Source organism: Fukomys damarensis, unplaced genomic scaffold (assembly GCF_012274545.1).
Source record: "Fukomys damarensis isolate Sample0158 unplaced genomic scaffold, DMR_v1.0_HiC HiC_scaffold_34, whole genome shotgun sequence".
Classification (NCBI taxonomy): Eukaryota; Metazoa; Chordata; class Mammalia; order Rodentia; family Bathyergidae; genus Fukomys; species Fukomys damarensis.
Window position 1 is genome coordinate 6,236,353 of NW_022900946.1, and position 21,839 is coordinate 6,258,191.

Sequence of the window (21,839 nt, forward strand, 5' to 3'; positions counted from 1 at the left end):
TTTTTTATTTGGTCCTATAAAGCCAGGTTGTAGAAATCAACAATCTACTTGCATTTGACGTCATTCTGATCAAAAACATACAAACATCTTTGAACATTTAAGACAGACAAACATATAACACTTAAGACAGACAAACATATAAGACAGTTTTAACGAATGCACTCAGATGGTTTTGGCCAATTGAATTATAAAATCTTTTTGTTATGACTAGTCAAAATTTTTGCAGGTCAAAACATCGCCTTGATCAGACTCTTGTCTTGGCGTCCTTCCTTTCTCTCTGCCCCATCTCCACCCCGCTGCTCTTTCGGGTTTGAGGCACTGCTGGACAGTGCTCTGCGTCGCCGGTTCATGACAAGTGGTGCCTGAACAGGGACCTGAAATTGTAGCGGCGAGCAGTGAGTAATCAGAAGAAGCCTGCTATCAAAAAGGGCTCGGCCAAGTCGAAACAAGGAGGACACCGCTGTCTGGAACGCCCGGCGGGGAAAATCCTCGGAGAAGCAGGTACCAATGGGGCACATAGGATCCAAGATGAAATTTAGCACAGTAATTCAGCCTTTATTCAGGGAGAAAGGAATTAAGGCAAAGAAAAAACAATCATAGTACAGAAAAAGGACATTTTAAGCTGAAGTTGTTATAGAAGTTTAATAGTTAATGAGATGGAAAAATATTAGGAAAGCTATAAGTAAGAGTTGTACTTTTAACATGAAAGGTTTTTGTATGTTCCTCTTGTCTTTACCTAAGAATGTAGAGAATGTTTATGGAAATGATTTATAAAATGTTTGCTTGTTGGTTTCAAGTTTGTTATAAAAGGTTTACATTTATAGTCAAGAAGGGTATTCATTCCTTTAACCCTAATTCTACAAGAGATCTCTGTTAAGCACAGATTACTAGAACAAGAGTGCTTTTGAACTTGATATCGTAGATGCTCACAATCATGAGCCAACTTTGACTATTCTCTGTTTGGAACCACAAGACACACACTAAATGGGAGACCGGGCCTAACCATGGGTGAAAACTGCCCAAAAAAGGTAATGGAAACCCAAGATCTACTTTGAAGCAGCATAAATCATGCACATCTCAAACAGTAAAGAAAGGAAGTAGAGTAAGACCTTGGGGAAGGGGGTGCATGCAGTGTCGTGGCCATGTGCTGCAAGCCACGGGATTATTACAATATGCTCTGAGACCCGGGGTTTTATGTAAAGGTTGGTTTCTGCTGTGTGAAGAACCTTTGTGCTTTTTGTCTGTGTTTGGTTAGCAGCAGGAGCCCGTTTTCCTTCAGCATGATTTGGTTTGTTGGCAGATTTCTGTTTCAGAAACATCAAGAAATTGGATTCCAGCTGCCAGGGGTTCTCTCTGGGAGGTTTTCCAACTCTGAGATGGAATTGTCTTTTTCTCCTCTTTTCTTGGGGTGAGGGGTATGGTGAACACCTGTGATAATCTACAGAGGCAAAGTCCTTTTGAGCACACTGAAAATATGCTTACAGAAAGCCCAAGGCTGGTCCTCAAGGGCAGCCAGAAGAATATTTCCAGGAACATGGCAGTTTGATCACTGTTGTGTTGTGGTGTGAGACCCAAGGCTTTCAGGCTTGCATTGCAATTACTAATGTTGCAACTATTTTGATGGCTTTCCTATTTCCAAAGTTCCTATGATTTTCCCACTGCTTCACTGAACAGTTCAATGCTCTTCAAAGAATTCCTTGGTTTTTCTGATCCTTTCTTAAGATTTATTTCTTTGAAATGTGTTTTTGTTTTTGTTTTTTGAGACAGGACCTTGCTATGTAGCCTACGCTTACCTTGAACTCACTATGTAACCCCAGACTGGCCTCGAATTCACATTGATCCTCCTGCCTCAGTCTCCCAAATGCTGGGATTCTGGGTGTACACCACCATGCCTGGCTTGAAATGTTCTTCTAAGCTGGAAACATACCCATGATTTTGGAGAAGCTCTGTTCTTCTCTCATACTACATTCACTCACTCCAGTGCAGTATGAATGAATGTATGAATTAGTTGGGCCATTTGGCTTGCAGACTGTCTTCACCTCTTATTTCTAACATTAGCAACATTTTTTAATGAATCTCTACTAAAAAACAAAAATTCTTAAGCCCTGCTTATGTTTTTATTCATTCACAAATATTTATTGCACATTTAACTGTACCTGGCGCTTGGCATATAGAGTAAATAAATCAATGATGATCTTTGCCCTCAGCAAACCTTATATTTCAATGGGAGCAAAACTATCATAAACAAATATATTAATATTATCTTGTAATAGTAGTAGTTGCACCTCTGATTACAGAAACATTTTTGCGCTCATTTTTCTCTCACAGTCTACTTTTAAAATATCTACTTGCAAGGAATAATACCCTAGAATATTACAGTCTGGTGCCCTTTGCCTCATTTTCTTAGCTCACACCTGCTAAACCATTTATGGTAAAAGCTCCATAAGTATAGGAAGCCATAATATAAATTATACTCTCCCTTCAAACCCTATCCTATTTAGGATCTCTCTCATCACAAAACTAAAAGGAAGCCTGGCTCCTTTCCATTCTCTTTACTCCTATTAAGAGTACCTGCTCAAAAGCTATAAAATAACAAGGTTGTGTTCTGAGGGCACCAGTGAAACAGCTTTATCACAGCACTCTTCCAGACAACCCCTTTGATGGGGCTGCATCCAAAGTAAGTATCAATGAGAGCCCTGGGGAGGGAAAAGTTGCTTCAAACTTCAAATCGAAAATGCCAAAGAAACTCAAATAAGGTTTAAATGGTAGTTTCTTTAGTGTGAGGGTCAATAAAACTTAAACAGTTACTACCCCAAGAACAGAGAGGAAATTTTTACTTTCTAAAGTCAGCCTGATGAGTTTTTTTTTCCCCCCCTGGGTACTGGGGATCAAACTCAGGACCTTTTGCTTGTGAGGCAGGCTCAGCGCCACTGAGCTAAATCCCCAGCTCTCTGATGAATCCTTTTTAAGAAGCATGGTGTAATAAGTATTGCACAGTTACTATCTCCCTGGCCTATGTCTTAGTTGGCTTGGACTGCCATAAATAAATATCAGAGACCAGCTGGTTTAATCAGTAGAAATTTATTTTCTCACAGGTGTGGAGGGCCCTTTTCCTAACTTGGAGACAGGAAGTTTTATCCTTGCATAACAGAGGAAGAAAGAACATGCTCTCTAATGTATCTGCTTTTGGAGGGAGCTGTTTGTTCCATGCTGGGGATCAAACCCAGGACCTCACACATGCTAAGTATGCACTTTACCAAGTGAGCTACATGTGAGCTCTGGTGTCTCTGTGGATAAGTGTATTTATCCTGTTATGCAGGCCCACCCTTGTGACCTGCTTAAACCTAATTACCTCTCAAAGGCTCCATCTCCAAATACCACCACATTGCAAGTTAGGGCTTTAATATATAAGCTTGAGGAGACACAGCTCAGGGCATAGCATCCTGTTTGATGTTTTTCTTTCTTTTTTTTTTTTTTCCTCATTGAGTTTATTGGTACATTTTAGATATATATTATTTGACATTTTTCTATCATGGTTACTAATTTGCACAACAACTCCAAAGGAAACACTGAAGCTCGGTTTAATTAGATTGTCCAAAATTATACAGCCAGTGAATTTGGAGCTGGAGCTTTTTATCTAAAAAATTTAATCAGAACTAAAACTCCAATTAAAAAAAGGTAACTCTAATATAAACACCAGAAGAAAACTCAGTTTTTAAGAAGGAGGCCATGTGTGAAGGCACACAACTGTAATCCCAGCACTCAGGAGGCTGGGGCAGGAGGCTCACTGTGAGTTTGAGACCAACCTGGGCTACATGGTGAGTTTGAAGCCAGCCTACAAAATAAAATAAGATGCTGTCTCAAAAAAAAAAAAAAAACAAAAAAAACACACAAACATATATCTCATTGTTTGCTATGTCACTGAGAGAAAAATCACTTTCTATACTTTATTCATGAATATAATTTTGGAAGTATTTATTGTGAGTCTTTCAGATGAAAGACAAGCAAAAGCAAAGCTTGGGGGTATATCTCAGCAGTAAATTTGTCTAGCATGTGTAAGACCTTAGGTTTCAAGCTCAGCTATAAGAAAAAAGGAGGAAAAATACATGCTGTATACATGGCAGACAACATAAGAGCTGTTCCTTCCTTCCTTCCTTTTTTTTTTTTTTTCTTCCCAACACTAGGGACTGAACCAAAGGCCTTCACTTGGAGCTACATCCTCAGCCCTTAAATTTTTACTTTGAGTCAGAGCCTCATTAATTTGCTGAACTTGTGATCCTTCTGCCTCAGCCTCCCAATGTTAGGATTGCATAGTCGTGTACAAAGCTATTTCTTAAGTGATGCATTTTATTTAGGTCACCTGCAACTTACTGATAGATGACACTGTAACTCAACAAATAAATTGGCGAACTACGACCATTACTGAAAGTATGTCTTCTTGTCCTAGAATCTCCTATCACTCAGCAGGAATGCAGCCAGGACTATAGGACACTGCTAGTAAATGGGATGAATGTGTGTTGTGTTTGGTAGCATACAGGAAGCTGAGCACAAAACTTGTGTTCCTTTTGCATTTGCTGCCATCTCAGCCCTGCACTGAGGTTATTGTACTAGACTTGCCTTCGCCCCACCCACTAGTGCCATAGAAGCGCCTAAGGATAGAGAGGGATCAAGTCTGCCAGCTGTTTGTACTCCAGCTCACAGCTCAGTATTAACACCTAATAGAACTTCCATAAAAGCTCACTGAAGAAAGGTGTGAACATGTTTAGTTGGCCAAAAAGAAGCCCTTTTTCTATAATATACTAGAATCTCATTTGTCAATTTTTTGTACAAAATGGGGATTTATGTTATAATTTTTAGTAGGAATTGCATGTATAACTGATGAACCAAACCTAACCTTACTACATGAAGTGCCTTGTACCAAATAATTAAAACAAATTACATTGGTTTTCTTGCCTAAGTACCCTAGTTATAGATTTCCATTAATAAGAGACAACTGTTAGATTTATGGGCTGCTAGATAGTGCATGTATCCTTGGATCACTAAGAAGTAAATCGATGTATTAAACATAGTAAAAATAATCTGCCCTACAGAATCAGCATTTCTTTAACTATATTAAGGAATCACAGAACAGGTTTTGAAAATGGCAAGGGAAAGAATAATACCCCTTGGCTATGCAGTTCTGTGTATTATAATAGCAAAATAATGATCAGATATTAAAAAGCATACCTTCAAGCATGAAATTTATTTCAAACAAACATTTTTGCTGAGGTTTTTTTTTTCTTTCTTTCTTTCTTTTTAATGGAAATACTAGGGATTGAACTCAGGGCCTTTGGACTATGCTGTATCTCTAGCCCATTTTCTTTTTTCTGTTTGAGACAAGGGCTCACCAAGTTGCTGTGCTCCAATTTGAGACCCTCCTGCCTCAGTCTCCCAGAGTGCTGGGGTTACAGAAATATACCACCATGCCTGGCTTTGCTAATTTCTTTATACTGGTATATCTCACATCAAATCATATCCTGGCAGGTATGCAGTTAGCCTCTGGATTTTCTTCAGACACTTTCAGACTAGCAGTGTGAGGCCACCAGATGTCAGGGTTTACTTATCACTCAAAGATAAATGATATTTGAATGCCCTGTTTAAATAAACACCTCTAAAAATGCTCACAGCATCTGAAACTAGTCTGCCAATATGTCACACAGCCACGCCAACAAGAACCAGTCCCTCAAGCCTCTGTTTACAAGGCAGCAAATCTCTAGGTTCCCCCACATTTGCTGCACAGTGGAAAAAAGCAGGACATCTTTAAAAGATATTGAGAGCTCCAGAGATTTATGATTTAATTGGTCTGGGGTGTTGACCTGGGCACCAGCGCTTTTTCAAGCTGTGAGTGATTCTAGTGTGCAAGAAGACTGAGAACCATTACTTTAGGGACTTTGTATTCCTAAAAGCATAGACAATTCAGTGGGGCAAGTAAAACATGCCTGCTCTTCCTCCACTGCTATCATGTGGGGCAGTGAATAGCTGTAACAGGTGAGAAAAGGCCAGAGTCCCTGTCTCCTTCTGCCACCATGGTTTTCTGCTAAAACACTGCATGGAGCTTTTGATGCTTCCTGAACTCTGAGCAACTCCCTAGTGCAGGCAAGGAATAGTCACCTAGTAGGTGGAGAAGCCGAGACTGAGAAAGTGTTCCTTAAATTCTGCAGAAGAAATGTGGTTCAGAGCAGCCCAGATGCGCTTCTTACAGACACTTGTTGCTTAACACACTCTGACCACTGCAGCTCCTGCCTCCTTAGCCAAGTGTCATAGAGCTCCATTCACTGTAACTCCGTGTTCACTTTCACATCAGTTTCCCTCTTGCCTTCTCTGTTATATTGCATTGACTCGAGCCCAGACAGTATATCTTATATAAAGTCACCTTATTAGCCTTCAAACTATTTTTTTCTTGCTATTTATTTGGCTGAACTATCTTCAAACAATTTTCCACACCATAGAGTGATCTTCTAAAAGGCAAATCTGAGCCGGGCATGGTGGCGCACACCTGTAATCCCAGCATGCAGGAGGCTGAAGCAGGAGGACTGCCACAAGTTCAAGGCCACACTGGACTATATAGTGAGTTCAGGATCAGCCTGGCCTACATAGTGAGACCCTGTTTCAAAAACAACTAAAAGAGAGAACACAGCATCTGATCTGGCCCAGGCATCAAGGAAGGCTGTCTGGGAGAAGAATCACTGAAGATGAATCTTGAAAGGTGGGGACGCTGCACAAATCACTGGTTCGAGCTGAGGCGGCTGCACTGAGTCCTCAGCGCCGCGAGGCAAGCGGCCTGAGCGCTGACAGCTTGGTACAGGCCGAGTCGCTGGACAAGGTGCTTCAGCAGTTCTCACAGCTGGTGAACAGGGATGTGGCTCTGCTGGGTGGAGGCACCTATGTTCTCTGCACTGATGGGCAGCAGCTGTTGCGACAGGTCCTGCATCCTGAGGCCTCCAGGAAGAATCTGGTGCTCCCCGACACCGTCTTCTCCTTTTACGACTTCCGCAGAGAGTTCCATATGCAGCACCTGAGCACCTGCTCCGCCAGGGACCTCACAGTGGCCACCATGGCGCAGGGTATCTGTCCTAGTAGAGTTATGGTGGCTACAGTCTGTGTGTTTGAGCATGTGCATGCTGCTGGGTGGGTTATAGAACAAAACTAAGTCTGAATTGTCTGCTGAATCCTGGGTACCTGTGCTTGTGTCTGTGCTGGAATGCATTTGGAATGTGGGCCTATGTCTATGTCTGGGCTAGGGACCTGCATGTGCATGCATGAACTGGGTGAAAACCAATAAATGTGTTTGTTTGCTGGGGAAAAAAAACTAAAAGAAACAACCCCCCAAAAAAAGCAAATCTGGTATTATTCTTTAGTTTAATATTAATAATGCTCCATTCTGGGAACTTTGCAGAATGTGCTAAAAGGAGGAACGGTGGCTGCCCAAGCTGCACACTGCTATGCATCCCTTCCCTCTTCCCCCACTCCAGCCCAGCCCTCTCACCGGCTGTAGAAAATGGAGAAAGAAACCACTTACTGCAATGTTTGGGGAGTTAAACCCAATGCCACCCAAGAAGAATTAAAAAGGCTTGTAGGACACTGGCTTTGAAGTACCACCCTGATAAGAATCCAAATGAAAGAGGAAAGTTTAAACAGATTTCTCAAGCTTACGAAGTTCTCTCTGATGCCAAGAAAATGGAATTATATGACAAAGGAGGAGAATAGACAATTGAGGGTGGAGCAGGTGGTGGTTTTGCCTCTCCTGTGGGTCTCTGATATGTTTTTGGAGAAGAAAGGATACAGAGAGAAAGGAGAGGTAAAAGTGTGGCATATCAGCTCTTGATTACCTTAGAAGATTTATATAATGGTGCAACAAGGAAACTGGCTCTGCAAAAGAGCATGATTTGTGACAAATGTAAAGGCGGAGGTGGTAAGAAAGGAGCTGTGGAGTTCTGTCCCAACTGCTGAGGTACTGGAATTCAATAAGAATTCATCAGATAGGACCTGGAATGGTTCAGCAAATGAAGTCTGTGTGCAAGGAGTGCCAGAGCCATGGAGAACGCATCAGTCCTAAAGATACATGTAAACGCTGCAATGGGAGGAAGATGGTTAGAGAGAAGAAGATTCTAGAAGTTCATATTGGCAAAGGCATGAAAGATGGCCAAAGATAACTTTCCATGGTGAAGGAGACTGAGAATACTATCATTGTGTTAGATCAGAGGACCATGCTGTTTTCACTTGATGAGGAGAAGACCTTTTTATGTGTATGGATAGACAGCTGGCTGAAGCACTGTGTGGCTTCCAAAAGCCAATATCCACTCTTGACAACCGAATCATAGTGATCACCTGTCATCCAGGGCAGATTGTCAAGCATGGAGACATCAGTGTGCTAAATGAAGGCATGCCAATTTATTGTAGACCATATGAAAAGAGTCATCCAATTATCAAATTTAAGGTAAACTTTCCTGAAAATGGCTTTCTCTCTCCTAATAAACTGTCTTTGCTGCAAAAACTCCTACCCAAGAGGAAGGAAGTAGAAGAGATGGATGAAATGGGTCAGGTAGAACTGGTGGACTTTGATCCAAATCAGGAAAGATGGCACCATTATAATAGAGAAGCCTATGAGGATGACAGACATCATCCCAGAGGTGCTGTTCAGTGTCGGACCTCTTTGGGTGGGAGCAGTACTGGGGATCGAACTCAGGACCTTGCACTTGTGAAGTAGGCAGCGGCACCACTGAACTAAATCTCCAGCCAGTGTCAGACCACTTAATGGAGCAGTGAATAACACTCACTGCTGCCATTTTGTGTGAAGTTTGCCAAGTGAATGATTTCATAGATACTTTTTCTTATGGCAGTTAAGACTTTTTTAAGTTAGTAACTTAAAATAAATTTAAAGAAAATTTTATTAAGTAACAGTTCTTAGTGTACTCAACAAAAGCCAAAAAAAGTCATCATATTTGAGAAACTCTGATGTACAGGTTTAATAAAACCTTCTAAATCTAGCACAGCTCTTTTACATCAGCCCTTGATTGCCCTTCTAGCCTTGCCTTCTTCTAGCTGCCATCAAACATGATAAACCGTGGGCCACTAAACTACAGGTTCCCATGCACCACCCCTCTCCTCTCAGTCTATAGTAAACATATCAGCAAGAGCGGTGCTGCTGAAATGTCAAGTCAGGTCATTATTCTGCTCACAACTCTCCCATCAGGATGCTTTTGTTTCCAGGAAATGCATGCTCAATTATCAAGGGTAGAGCGCCATTATATCTGCATTGTACCTTAAAATTATTCAGAGAAATATATATCTATATCAGCAATATACAGTGTTAACAACTGTTGAATCTAAGGAGTGAAGGGGTGACCATAGGAATTTTCTTTGTATTCTTTAAACTTTTTTAATTTTTTCATAATACAAAGTTATGAGAAAAATAAGTAATATTGATAAATATTGATGGATATGTTGATCAATATGTGATGAAAAAAATAACTAATGTAGTAGGCCGGGGATTTAGCTCATTGGTTCTGAAGCCTACCTCACAAGCGCAAAGGCCTGAGTTCAATCCCAGATTTTAAAAAAAAAAAAAAAAACTAATGTAAGAGGCAACTAGTTGAATCTAAATGTGCAAAAATACAAGAATACTATACAAAAACAAATCTTTCACTTATCAGCTACCAATGAACAAGTGGAATTTTAAATTAAAAATACAGTGTCATTTACATTAGTGCTCTCAAATATAAAACAATTAGCTAAGTCCAACAAAACATGTAGAAGATCTGTATGAGGAGACCTGCAAAACTCTGGTGAAAGAAATCAAAGAAATACTAGCAAAAGTGGAGACCAATTCATGTTCATAAATAGGGAGACTTGATATTCTAAGATGTCAGCTCTTCCCAGTTTGACCTACAGATTCAATGAAGTCTCAGTTAAAATCCTGGCAAGTTATTATGTAGACATTGACCAAGTGATTCTAAAGTTTAAGCAGAGAGGACAAGAGCCAGAATAGCCAAGATAGCATTGAAGGAGAACAAAGTTGGAGGACTGATAGACTCTCTAAAGACTTACTGTAAAGCCACAGTAATCAGTAAGCGTGGTGCTGGTGAATCAATACACAAATAGATCAATGAAATGGAACCGACAGCCCAGGATAGACCCACATAAATGTAATCAACTGAACTTCAACAAAGGAGCAAAAGCAATACAGTGGAGAAAACGTAAGTCTTCAATAAATGGTCCACTTCCACTGCAAAAAAAGAAAGAAATACAGATATGAACGTTATAACCTTCATGAAAAAAAATCACTCAAAAGTGATTATAGGCCTTAATGTAAAATGAAAATCTATAAAACTAGAATAGAATATGAGAAAATGTAGGTGACCATGGGTGTGGCAATGGCTTTTTAGATACAATACTAAAGGTATGGTCCGTGAAAGAAAGAATTTATGAGAGGGACTTCAGACTGAAAACTTCTCCTGTGTGAAAGACGCTATCATGAGAATGATAAAACAAACCACAGACCAGGAACCAATAATTACACAGGAAATATCTGATAAAGGACTGTTACTGAAAATATACAAAGAACTCTTAAAACTCAACGAGAGTGAGTGGGAAAAGGGAAGAGAACAGGAACTCAACAATCCAAGCAGGTTTAGTGCTAAACCTGAAAGGGACCTCGCTGTCTGAGCAGAACAGAGAAGGTGTCTCTCACAGGCTAAGAAGCTTTTTTAGTAGCATTTCTGGTGGGTTTTTGAGGGTGTGGATCATAGAAACAGCAGGCCTGTGGCTTGCTGGTAAGTCATGTGTCCTCGGTAACCTGCTGACATGTCCCTGGGAGACCGCTGGAGGCTGCTGACTTGTCCTCTCTGACCAAGTCAAATGAACCTATGTTTCTCTAAGGAGGAAGGTGTGCTCATTCAAACTGGCGGTGTCCCTGTATAGGCTCTGTTAAAAGAATGAACCACCTTGAAGCCAGGCATGGTGGCACATGCCTGTAATCCCAGCACTTGGGAGGCTGAGGCAGGAGGATTGCTGTGAGTTCAAGACCAGCCTGAGCTACATAGTGAGTTCCAGGTCAGTCTCAACTACATAGTGAGACCCTGTCTCAAAACAAACAAACAAAATGAACCACCTGCTTAAAAAGTGGGCAAAATGCTTTGATAGATGCCTTACCTAAGGCCATGTACAAATAGAAGATGAGCATATGAAAAGATGCTTCCAGCCAGGGAGTTAGCTCAGTGGTTCCGCTGCCTGCCTTGCAAGCCCAAGGACCCGAGTTCAACCAGGAGATTTAAAATTAAAACAATGAGATACCACTATGTGTTATTAGAAGGGCCAGAACCAGGACAGACAACACTAAATTCTGGCACAGACCAGCAGCATCAGGGACTTTCATTCATCACTGGTGGGAATGCAAAATGGAACGGCCACCGTGGAAGACATTTGGCATTTTCTTACAAAATTCTTATATGTTCTTACTATATGACTCAGTTGTGTCCCTTGGCACTAACCTAAATAAAATGAAAATTTATGTTCACATAAACACCAGCACATGGATGTTTAAAGCAGCTTTACTCAAAATTTCCAAAAGTTGGAAACAACCAAGATGCCCTCCAGTGGGCAGATGGGTAAATAAATCACGTTACATCTAGTTATTAAAATATTATTCAGTGCTTAAAAAGCAATAAGCCATCAAGTCATGAAAAGACATGTAAGAAACCTTAGTGCATTTATTGAGTAAAAGAGGGCAATCTGAAAATGTTATATACTGTATAGGTCCGACCATAGGACATTCTGGAAAAGGCAATACTATGGAGACAGTAAAAGGATCAGTGTTTGCCAGGTGTTGGTGGGGAACAAAGACAGGTAGTCCAGAGTATCATTAGAGTAGGGAAAATGCTCTGAATGACCGTAACGGTGGATACACATTGTTCTACATCTCTCCAGACCCCCAAAATGCACGGCTCCAACATGAGCCCTGATGTCTAGCATGGACTCTGGTCATAATGACGGGTGGACATGAGCTTGTCACCTGTAATAAAACACCCTGTGGTGCAGGACCCAGATAATGGAGAGGCTGTGCCGCTGGGGGAACTCTGCATGTTCTGCCCGATTTTGTTATGAACCTAAAACTGCTCTAAAAGTCATCTGCTCAGTCAATCAGCCTTTCACTATTTCACCCTCTCCATTCATCTGGCAATGAGCCAGGGTGACAAAGCAGACTGCAAGGCCCCTGCGATCCGACCTCCTCCACATCCTGACTTGCTCTCTCCTGCTTACTCTACTTCCCCCACCCGGCTTCCATGTCAGACCCAAAATGTCCAGCATGCTGCACCTCGGTGCCTCTGCACGGGCCCTGCCTTCTGCCAGGAACACTCATCCCCCAAACAGCCTACATGATTCCTTCCCACGCCACTCACCCACGCGGTACTGGGGATGGAAGCCAGGGCCTTGGCACTTAGCTACATCCCTGCCTTTTTTTTTTTTTTTTTTTGAGACGGAGTCTGACTAAGTTGTTAAATTGCTGAATTCAAACTTGTGATCCTCCTGCCTCAGCCTCCCAGAGTGCTGGGATTACAGTTGTGCACCACCACACCCAACCACTTCCCATATATTTTTAGGTCTTTATTTAAATGTCATCTTCTCAGTGAAGCCTTCTCTGTTACTCTATTTTTAAATGTACGTGTACTAATAAATAATAAATTGAAAATAATAAAAATTTAAAATTTAAAACGCAGCTTTCCCCATCCCTTCCTAGTCTCCTTACTTTATTTTTCACCAGAGAACTTAAATACACGGTGTACTGTATTTTGTTCAATGCCTTGTCTGCCTCCCTCCCGCTAGAATGTAAGGTCGTAACAGCAGAGATGGCTGTTGTTTTGTTCACTGTGTTGCCTCCCTGCCATATCATAGAGACTAAGCTTGGCAGCTCTCAGTGGTATTTGTGAGATGAATAAATGAAAAGCTTCTTGAGAGTTCATTCACACTTTCTGATATTTACCATGCTGTACCTTCATACCTCACAGTTAACACCAGGTCCTCAAAAACATTTGTGAAATGAAACAATTGTGAAGGAAAGAATGACCTAGATAAAACAATATGTAGCTTAGTGTTAATTATATAGCCACATGTAATTTAAATAATATACAGTACAAAAGACACGCCTAGCAGAGTCCTTTTAACATTAATACTTTGTGTTACAGCTTACTCAAGATCTATGAGTTAATGACTAACAATATCCAAAGTCCAAGACAATGGTTTAGTAATTAATATGAAAGGCTAAGTTTGTTTTCACATTTCTTTTACATGACTTCAAAGGTTTTGTTACTTTACTTGCTGTTTGGGTTTCCATAGTCGTACTGGGCTAGCCTTGACAGTATCACGATTGGAGCTAAAGATTGAGCAGGTTTGGTAAGCAAAGCATTGAAGCCAAAAATTACTGAATAAAGGGGTGACCTGGAACAGATAAAAACAGCATGGTTCTTCCTCACACACCAGTGATGTGTATACATTTACATGTGTAAGTACATACATGTATATCTATGTATCATGGACCTCTTCGTATGTGAAGTCATCCTAGACACTAAGGAAATAACCCAGAAATAACATTGTAATTATAAAATATTAACCCCTTCTTTTTTTTTTGGTTTTTGGTTTTTGATTTGTTTTGTTTTGTTTTTTCAGTATCAGGGATCGATTAGCCCCCCTGAGTTTTAAGGGATTATAGCATTAGAAGAATTTTTATCTTGGATGAAGAAATTAAATCCCAAAGAGAAGAAGTTGCAGCAAGTGAGAGCTATATATGCCCTGTACCAAATTAAGTGTGCTACATGTGTATTTTATTTAAGCCCACAGCAATGCCATGAGGAAAATATTATCACCCCCATTTTAGAGAGAGAAGAACAAATGAACTCATCCATGGTTACATGACTAGTAAATGGTGAAACTGGGATTCATACCCGTCTTTCCACCCAAAGCTCCTTGAGGATTACTGTCATGTGTTCCTGCTAAGAATCCTGCCATGTAATTTTTAAATGATAATGCCATATAAGATAAATTCATTGGCTCAATAAAAGAAAATCTTGTCATATTTCAACTAGTGATATAATCTTTGCAAATAAGGAAGAGAAAGAAAAAGGAGAGGAAGAGAAAGAAGAAAGGATGAAAAGAAAGACAATGCCAGAGAATTGAAGAAAGTTTGACTTGATGATAAGAGCTTGGATTCAATTCCCAGCTCTTCAATCTGCTAGTTATATTACTTTAGGAAGATTAATAACAGAAGGAAGGGCCTTAGTTTCCTGAAAATGACTGTATGGCAATACGATTGCTATCTGTAGGACAGGCCTACATCAACAGAAAGCCTTCCTCCGACACGATCAGTTCATTTGGCTAAAGAACAAGAACTCTTAAAAAGAAGACATATGCGCGCGCGCGCACGCACACACACACACACACACACACACACACACACACACACAGAAGATGTATCAGCTGTTCTATATTAAATGAAGTCATTCATCCCCCTTCATTGGTTTTCTTCTTTGAGTAGGGTGTGCTGATGAAAATGCTATGTCATCGTTCTTGCATAAACACCATCTGCATACCTGATATACAGTTTCTATCCCTGTGATAGAGAAGACCAGGCAATCTGAGTACAAAATACCTTTAGATTTTAATGACTTCTTCCTAAAACATCTATGAATCGGATCTCATTCAAATTTGATGAAAATCTGGGGTACAACTAACTTATCTTCATTGATTCTTTTAAAGTATTCATCTTTCATTTCCTGAATTTATACAGTCTAACTGTAATTAGAATTTTGTAATTTTAAACTACCTGTGGCAGCACAACCCTGTAATTCCAGATACTTGGGAAGCTAACACAGAAAGATTGCAAGTTGGAGGCCAGCCTAGACAGACACTTTATGAGACCCTAACTCAAAAGAAAAAGGCTCATGATGTGGCTCAGTGGTACAGCACTTGCCTGCGTGCACAAGATCCTAGGTTCAATCCCAGTACCAAATAAATACATAAATATTTGTAATTATGATAATGAGTACATCTGACATTAATAGATGTGAAATAAAAAGCAGTGACCCTTGTTAAGGACATGGCTTTGTTGTGGGAGCAGAAAGCAGAGGTATCCTCAAGTAGCCATTTAGTCCCCAATATACCACATGCCATGCACATGAGTAGTGTGATTTGGAACAAAGACTATGTGGCCTGAAGAGTCCATTACAAGACCTGCTGTATTGTATCCCTGGCATTTCACTCACTGCCTCATACACAGGAGGCAATCAATAAACATTTGTTGAGCCAGGAATTAATATTTACCACTCAAGGCTCCTGTGAGACATGAATGATCAAACAGGCACACAGTGCTTATGTGCACTGGCATCTGGTAAACGTCTATATTCTTCCTTTTCCAGCTGTTGGAAGCATTTGATTTATTTGTAACCTATTTCATTCAAAAATATTTTGAGGGCTTAGGGTTCAGTTGTAGAGTGTGTGCTTCACATGCACAAGGTCCTAGGTTTGATCCCCAGCACAGAGAAGGAGAGTGGGAGGGAAGGAAAGGAAGAGAGGGGGAAAGAAAGGGAGGGAGAGATTGGTTTATTGAAGTTTCTGCTTAATTATTTACAAAACAAAAAGCATCTAGGGGCCGGGGATTTAGCTCAGCGGTTCGGTGGCCTGCCTTGCAAGCGCAAGGACCTGAGTTCAATCCCCGGTACCAAAAAAAAAAAAGCATCTGAACTAATCCCTTTTCTAGGCACAATGGACACAAAAGTGAAGGTAGGGTGTGAATTATAAGGGAGCTCCTCTGTGAAGGATTGCTCACTGCTGAAAATATATACAAGCCAGACTCTGGGACAGGAATGGAATTATTAAAAGATGAAATCAAGCAGCAGGCAAAGCTTTCCTCCATTTAAGTTGCATTTAAAAATAAAAGAGGCTCCAATCCCCGGTACCCCCGCAAAATAAATAAATAAAAGAGGCTATATGGATAGGAAAACATTTCCAGACATTTGTATAGGACTCAATTTTTTGGCTAGACATCAAAGACATAGGAAATAAAAGCTAATAAAGAATGTTCATCTGTCTTAAGACAATACATTCTTCTCTAATCCATAAAATAGAACACATCAGAAAATATCTATCATTCAAGAGAATTTTATAACTGCTCTAAAACAGCCATACCAAAGGACAAAACCTCAGCTTAGAGTTTTGTAAGAAAGAATATGATGGACTTTCATTTTAATTCTTGCAGCGTCATGAAGCAGAGGTCACTTTGCCTTGCTGCCTGCTGCATACTGGAATATGTAGAATCTAACATAATATTATGCCTACTGGGATTTCACTTTGGCTTCTGAGCTTTGCCCTTTTGTAGCACTGGCTATATGAACCTGAGGGATAAAAATTACAATTTTTCTTTCAAAAGCACAGAAAAGTTGCCCAGAGCAAACAAATATGAACATCCTATGATATTCTGCTAACTCCCAGTGATACCTTTTCTGATTTCCTCTCTCATGTGTGATTTGTAGAGTTAATATAACCGGGGTGTGGAGACTGTGATGGGTCCTGCCTATGTGTGGCAATCGTGTAGCTGATATCTGAATAAATATACTCACTGTCTATTAGACTTGAGTAAATCCTCATCAACCATATCAACCAGTGGTAGATGAAACAGACAGGAAGAAGCTTGCACAAGCACCCTAAAAATAAAAAGAGTTAAAATATTGTACACAGATGAACAATATTTTGCTACCTAAAAAAACATTCAAATGAGAGTTGACATTTGTTTTGCAAGAAGGAAGAATGAGATTGTGTACTATAAAAGTAAAGTAAGTATTTGGTACATGCTTCTATACCCCAAACATATATCCATAAATATATCACTTTTAAAAGCAAAGTGAGTGGGCTAGGGGCGTGGCTAGCATATGTAAGTACTTGCTTAGCATATGTAAGACCCTGGGTTCAATCTCTGGCCACCAAAAAAACAAAAGTTTAGTACCCTTAGGGTTTTTTAAGTTTTTATGCTTTTTCTTATTTCCAAATAACTACCTGCTCATTAAGTTTGTGTAAATTATCATAGAACTTTCTAGCAAAGATCATCAGATATCTTTCTATCGACAATAAGATAGGTTGAGAACTGTAAATGAACATATAACGTTATAGCATTTTAGGGCCAGGGATTTAGCTCAGTAGTTCTGTCGCCTGCTTCACAACCACAAGGTCCCGAGTTTGATCCCAGTTACCACAAAAAAAAAAAAGGACTAAGTGTAACATTATAACATTTTGACTGTGATGTAAGAATGAAAATGGGAAAGAATATAAGTATTAAAAAAAAAAAAAACAGGAGACAGGTGCAGTAGCACACATCTATAATGCCAATACTCCGGGAGGCTGAGGCAGGAAGAGTGCAAGTTCAATTTCTGTCTGGGAAACTGAGCAAGGCCCTGTCTCAAAAAATAAAAAGGAAGGCTGGGGATTTAGCTCCGTGGTTCTGCTGCCTGCCTCGCAAGCACAAGTTCTCGAGTTTGATCCCCGGTACCTTAAAAAATAAAAATAAAAAGGACAGGGGATGCAGCTCAGTGATAGAGTGCCCTGGGTTTGATCCCCAGTACTGAAGAAAAAAAGAAACAGGAGTTGGCTCTTATGCTTAAGACTTATAATGTCCCTTTCCCTAAAACATAAATAAATGTAAAAAGCAAAAATTTTCATTCAAAAACTCACTATTTAAAGGTCAGTTTAAATATGATATTGCCAGGCCCCTTCTTATAGATTTACAGAATAGCTATCTCTGAGGTTCTAATATCTTGAAGCGTCACAGAGATTGAATCCTTTGAGTTAATTACTACCCTCTTTCTTACTAAATTGCTAAAAATGCAAATAAACTTTCGTGAGAATTTTCCTAGATTGTTCCAGCAGAAATGTGGAATGGGATTTCTTCATTCGTTCCAAACACATTTTCTGTGGACCAGTTCTTTGCGGGAGCTGCAGTAGGTTAATGGGCCATGGTGATTTGATACCAGACCCTATCCACAGTGGACTGAAGCCAGCAGGGGCCACTTCAGCGTGGAGGGATAAATACTGGCTGCGGCAGAGATAAGCATAAGGCACTGGAGTCATGATCCAGATGAGGAAACCAAGGCAGGCTTCCCAGAGAAGTGCACAGCCGAGCTGCAGCCTAAGGAAACACCAGGAGAGCACCAGGCAAGACATGGGAGAGCTTGAGTAAAAGGAAATGATGCAGAGGCAAGGGGGTGCCATGTAATGAGGGACTTCACATGTCATCATCTGGACCTATCTGGAAAGCCACTTAGGTTGTGAAGCAAAGGAATGACGTAGAAGCGCTCCAGGAGAAGGAGTTGGAGAGCTGGAGACGAGAGGCAAAGGTGCCACACAAAGGCCGAACAGCATTCCTTTAAGTGGTGACCAGAGGCTCCGCTGAAGGAACAGCGATGGAGCGGAGAAGGGTTGGACTCAGGACAGGGTGGAAGGATGAGATGTAGGTGTCGAAGAGACAGCAAAGACAGCTTCTCAGTCCGTTCCTTGGGCAGGCAGAGAGATGGTGGCGCCATTTCCCATGATGGTGAACAAAAAGCAAAACAGAACAAAAGAGCAGAGAGGCAGCGGGATCCTTGACTGGGGACCCATTGAACTTGAGATGTCCATGGGTTTCAGGAAGAGTAGAGATTGCAGAAATAACGGGAAGATGAGACAACCAATTTTTCATAAAGGCTCCAAAAGCATGCATTGGGCAAAGAACAGCCTCCAACAAGTGGTGCTGGGCAAACTGGGTAACCGTCTGCGGAAGACTGAAATTTGACTTGTCTCTTACCCTATACAAAAATCAGCTGGAAACGGATCAGAGAGGAGTCAGCTCCAGGGAGAAGATACCTGCTGACTATTCACTGACAAAGGATTGATGTCCAGAGTATGTCAGGAACTTTTGATTTTTATTGGTATGTGTTGGCAGTACATGATGATTACATTCATTGTAGGGAACCGGTAAACGTACATAACACGTTTTGGTTCTTTTTTTCCCTTTTCCTCCACCCCTCTTTTATTTTTCTAGCATCAGATTCATTTATTTATAAGACCTTATAAAGTTAATTACCACATATACAGATTGAAAGCCAGACTAATAGGTCAAAGAACACAGAAAACATGAAAATAATTGTAACAAGTCAAGATACACTTTTAGAAACATTGTCCACGCTGGACTGCAAGACCTTTTTTTCTCTCTTATTATGTTTCGTTTCACATATATCCTTAGTTTTTCATAAGAGAGAAACCATGAGATATTTAAGCTTATGTGTCTGAGTTACTTCACTTAACATATAGTCTCAAGGTGCATTTATTTTTCTACAAATGACTCGTTTATCATTTATGGCAGACTATGTAAATATGTAAATACTATGTAAATACCACCTTTTCTTCATCAATTCACCTGTTGGTGGACCCCATAGGCTGTTTCCAAGCTATAAACATGGGCGTGCATACATCACTGTGACATGCTGTCTTGAACTCTTTAGGAAAGATACCGAGGAGGGGAATAGTTGCATCAAATTTCTTTTTCTTCCTTTTTTTTTCTTTTGGGGGAGTGTGGGGGATGGAACTCAGGATCTTGCACTTGTGAGGCACGTGCATAGCCGCTGAGCTAAATCCCCAGCCCCTCAATGAAATTTCTAATTTTAGTTTTTTGAAGAATCTCCACACTGATTTGCATAGCGGTTGGGTCAGTTTACAGTTCCACCAACAATGGAGAAGGGTTCCTTTCTCTTCACAGCCTCACCAACATGTATTACTGGATTTTTTGGTGGTGTTTTTTTGTCTTTTTGGTTTTTTTTTTTTTTGGTACGGGGATTGAACTCGGGTCCTGTGCTTCCAAGGCAGGTGTCAGAACCATTGAGCTAAATCCCCAGCCCTATTATTGATTTATTTCTTGATGGTAGCCATTCTTTCTCGAGTGAAATGGAATCTCAGTATTGTTTTAATTTGTGTATCTCGAATGGCCAGCTATGTTGAATATATTTTCATGTATTTATTGGCTGTTTGCATTTCTTCATCTGTGAAGTGCGTGTTCATTTCAGATGCCTATTTTTAGTTGGGTTTTTTTAATTTAGGGAGCCTAATTATTTTGAGTTTTTTATATGTATATTCTAGATATTAATCCTTTCTCTGAGGAGTGGCTGGAAAAATTTTTTTTCCCATTCTGCAGGTTGTCTTCACTCTGTTGATGGTTTCCTTTGCTGTGCCTGGGCAAGTGATCTTAATAAACACTTTTCAAAAGAAGAAATACAGGTGATGTATGAAAAAATGCTCAGTATCATTAGCCATCAGGGAAATGCAGATCAAAACTATGAATATCCCACCTCAGTTAAAGTGATTATTAAAAATTTTTAAAGTAACAAATGCAGTAAAGATGTGGAAAAAAGGAACTTTCATACACAGTTGGTAGGAATGAAAATCAGAACATCGTTACAGAGGCTCCTCGAGAGAATGAAAATATTTCTGTCATATGCTCCAGCTATCCTGCTTCTGGGTGAACCCAAAGGAATGCAACAACCCTGGTGGAGATAGAACTGCCGGTTTGCTGCAGCACACTGCTCACAGTAGTTAGGACACAGAGCCACCCGGGAACCCATGAACGGATAAATGGATAAAGAAAATATGACCTGGGCATAGTGGCTCACAAGGCTGAGGCAAGAGATGAAAAGTTCAAGACCGTCCTGGGCAACTTAACAAAATCCGGTCTCAATTTTTTTTAAAAGGAAGGACAGGGATTTAGCTTTGTGGTTCTGCAGCCTGACTTGCAAGAGCAAGGTCCTGAGTTCAATTCCTGGAACCGAAAAAGGAAAAAAAAATTTTAAAAGACGGAGCTGGGAATGTAATAGTGCAGATCTGCATTCAGTCCCCAGTCCCACAAAAAAAAATATGAGAGAGACAGAGACAGTAAGGGAAGGGGGAGAGAGGTAGAGAGGGAGGGAGAGAGGGAGAGAGAAGTAGAAGTGGAGAAAGGAGAGAAAGGAAAGAAGGAAGGAAGGAGTGTGGTATTTATACACAATGAAGTATTATTCGGCCATAAAGAAAAATGAAGTCCTGTCATATGCAGCAAAGTGGACAGAACTGAAGGACATTTTGTTAAGTCAAATGAGCCAGACACAGAAGAAAAAGTACTACATGTTCTCTCACATGTGGGAGTTAAAAAAAATATATAAGAGCCAGGCACAGTGGCACATTTCCGTAACCTCAGCTATTCAGGAGGCTGAGGCAGGGGAGTGAGTTTGAGGCCAGCCAGAGCAATATAACAAGACTTCTTCTCAAAGGAAAAACAATGTTGACCTGAATGTAGAATAGTGCTTACTAAAAGTTGGCAGGGGTGGTGTGGATAAAAGAAGGCCAGATTTGATCTGTGCATATATTAAAGTAAAATGCGGAACCATTAATATGTAAAATTAGTACTTGTTAATAAAAAATGTAAGCCAGGTGTGGTGACACATACCTGTAATATCAACATTCCGGGAGGCTGAGGCAGGAAGATCACACGTTTGAGGCAAGTAAGTGAGATTCTGTCTCAAAAATATAAAAGGTTCAGACATGGTGGCACATGTCTGTTGTGGCTCCAGCACTCAGGAGGCTGAGGCAGGATTGCTGCTAGCTTGAGGCCAGCCTGGGCTATGTAGTGAGTTCAAGGCCAATCCGAACTATGCAGCAAGACCCTGTCTTAAAAATATTTAAAAATGGGCTGGGGGTTTAGCTCAGTGGTTCCAGTGCCTGCCTCGCAAGCACAAGGACCCAAGTTTGATCCCTGGTTT

General features: G+C 40.5%; 1 protein-coding gene and 1 pseudogene across 1 annotated transcript in view; one reads left to right on the forward strand and one right to left on the reverse strand.

Annotated features, from left to right (window-relative positions):
- The window catches only part of LOC104861844 (transmembrane protein 180-like), a 32,323-nt gene that overhangs the window by 3,123 nt on the left and 7,361 nt on the right, over positions 1–21,839 (reverse strand). Inside the window, 2 exon segments of the mRNA XM_033758508.1 lie at positions 13,351–13,473; positions 16,647–16,730. Coding sequence (XP_033614399.1) covers positions 13,351–13,473; positions 16,647–16,730 — 207 coding nt within the window.
- Positions 6,606–9,561, forward strand: LOC104861843 (annotated as a pseudogene).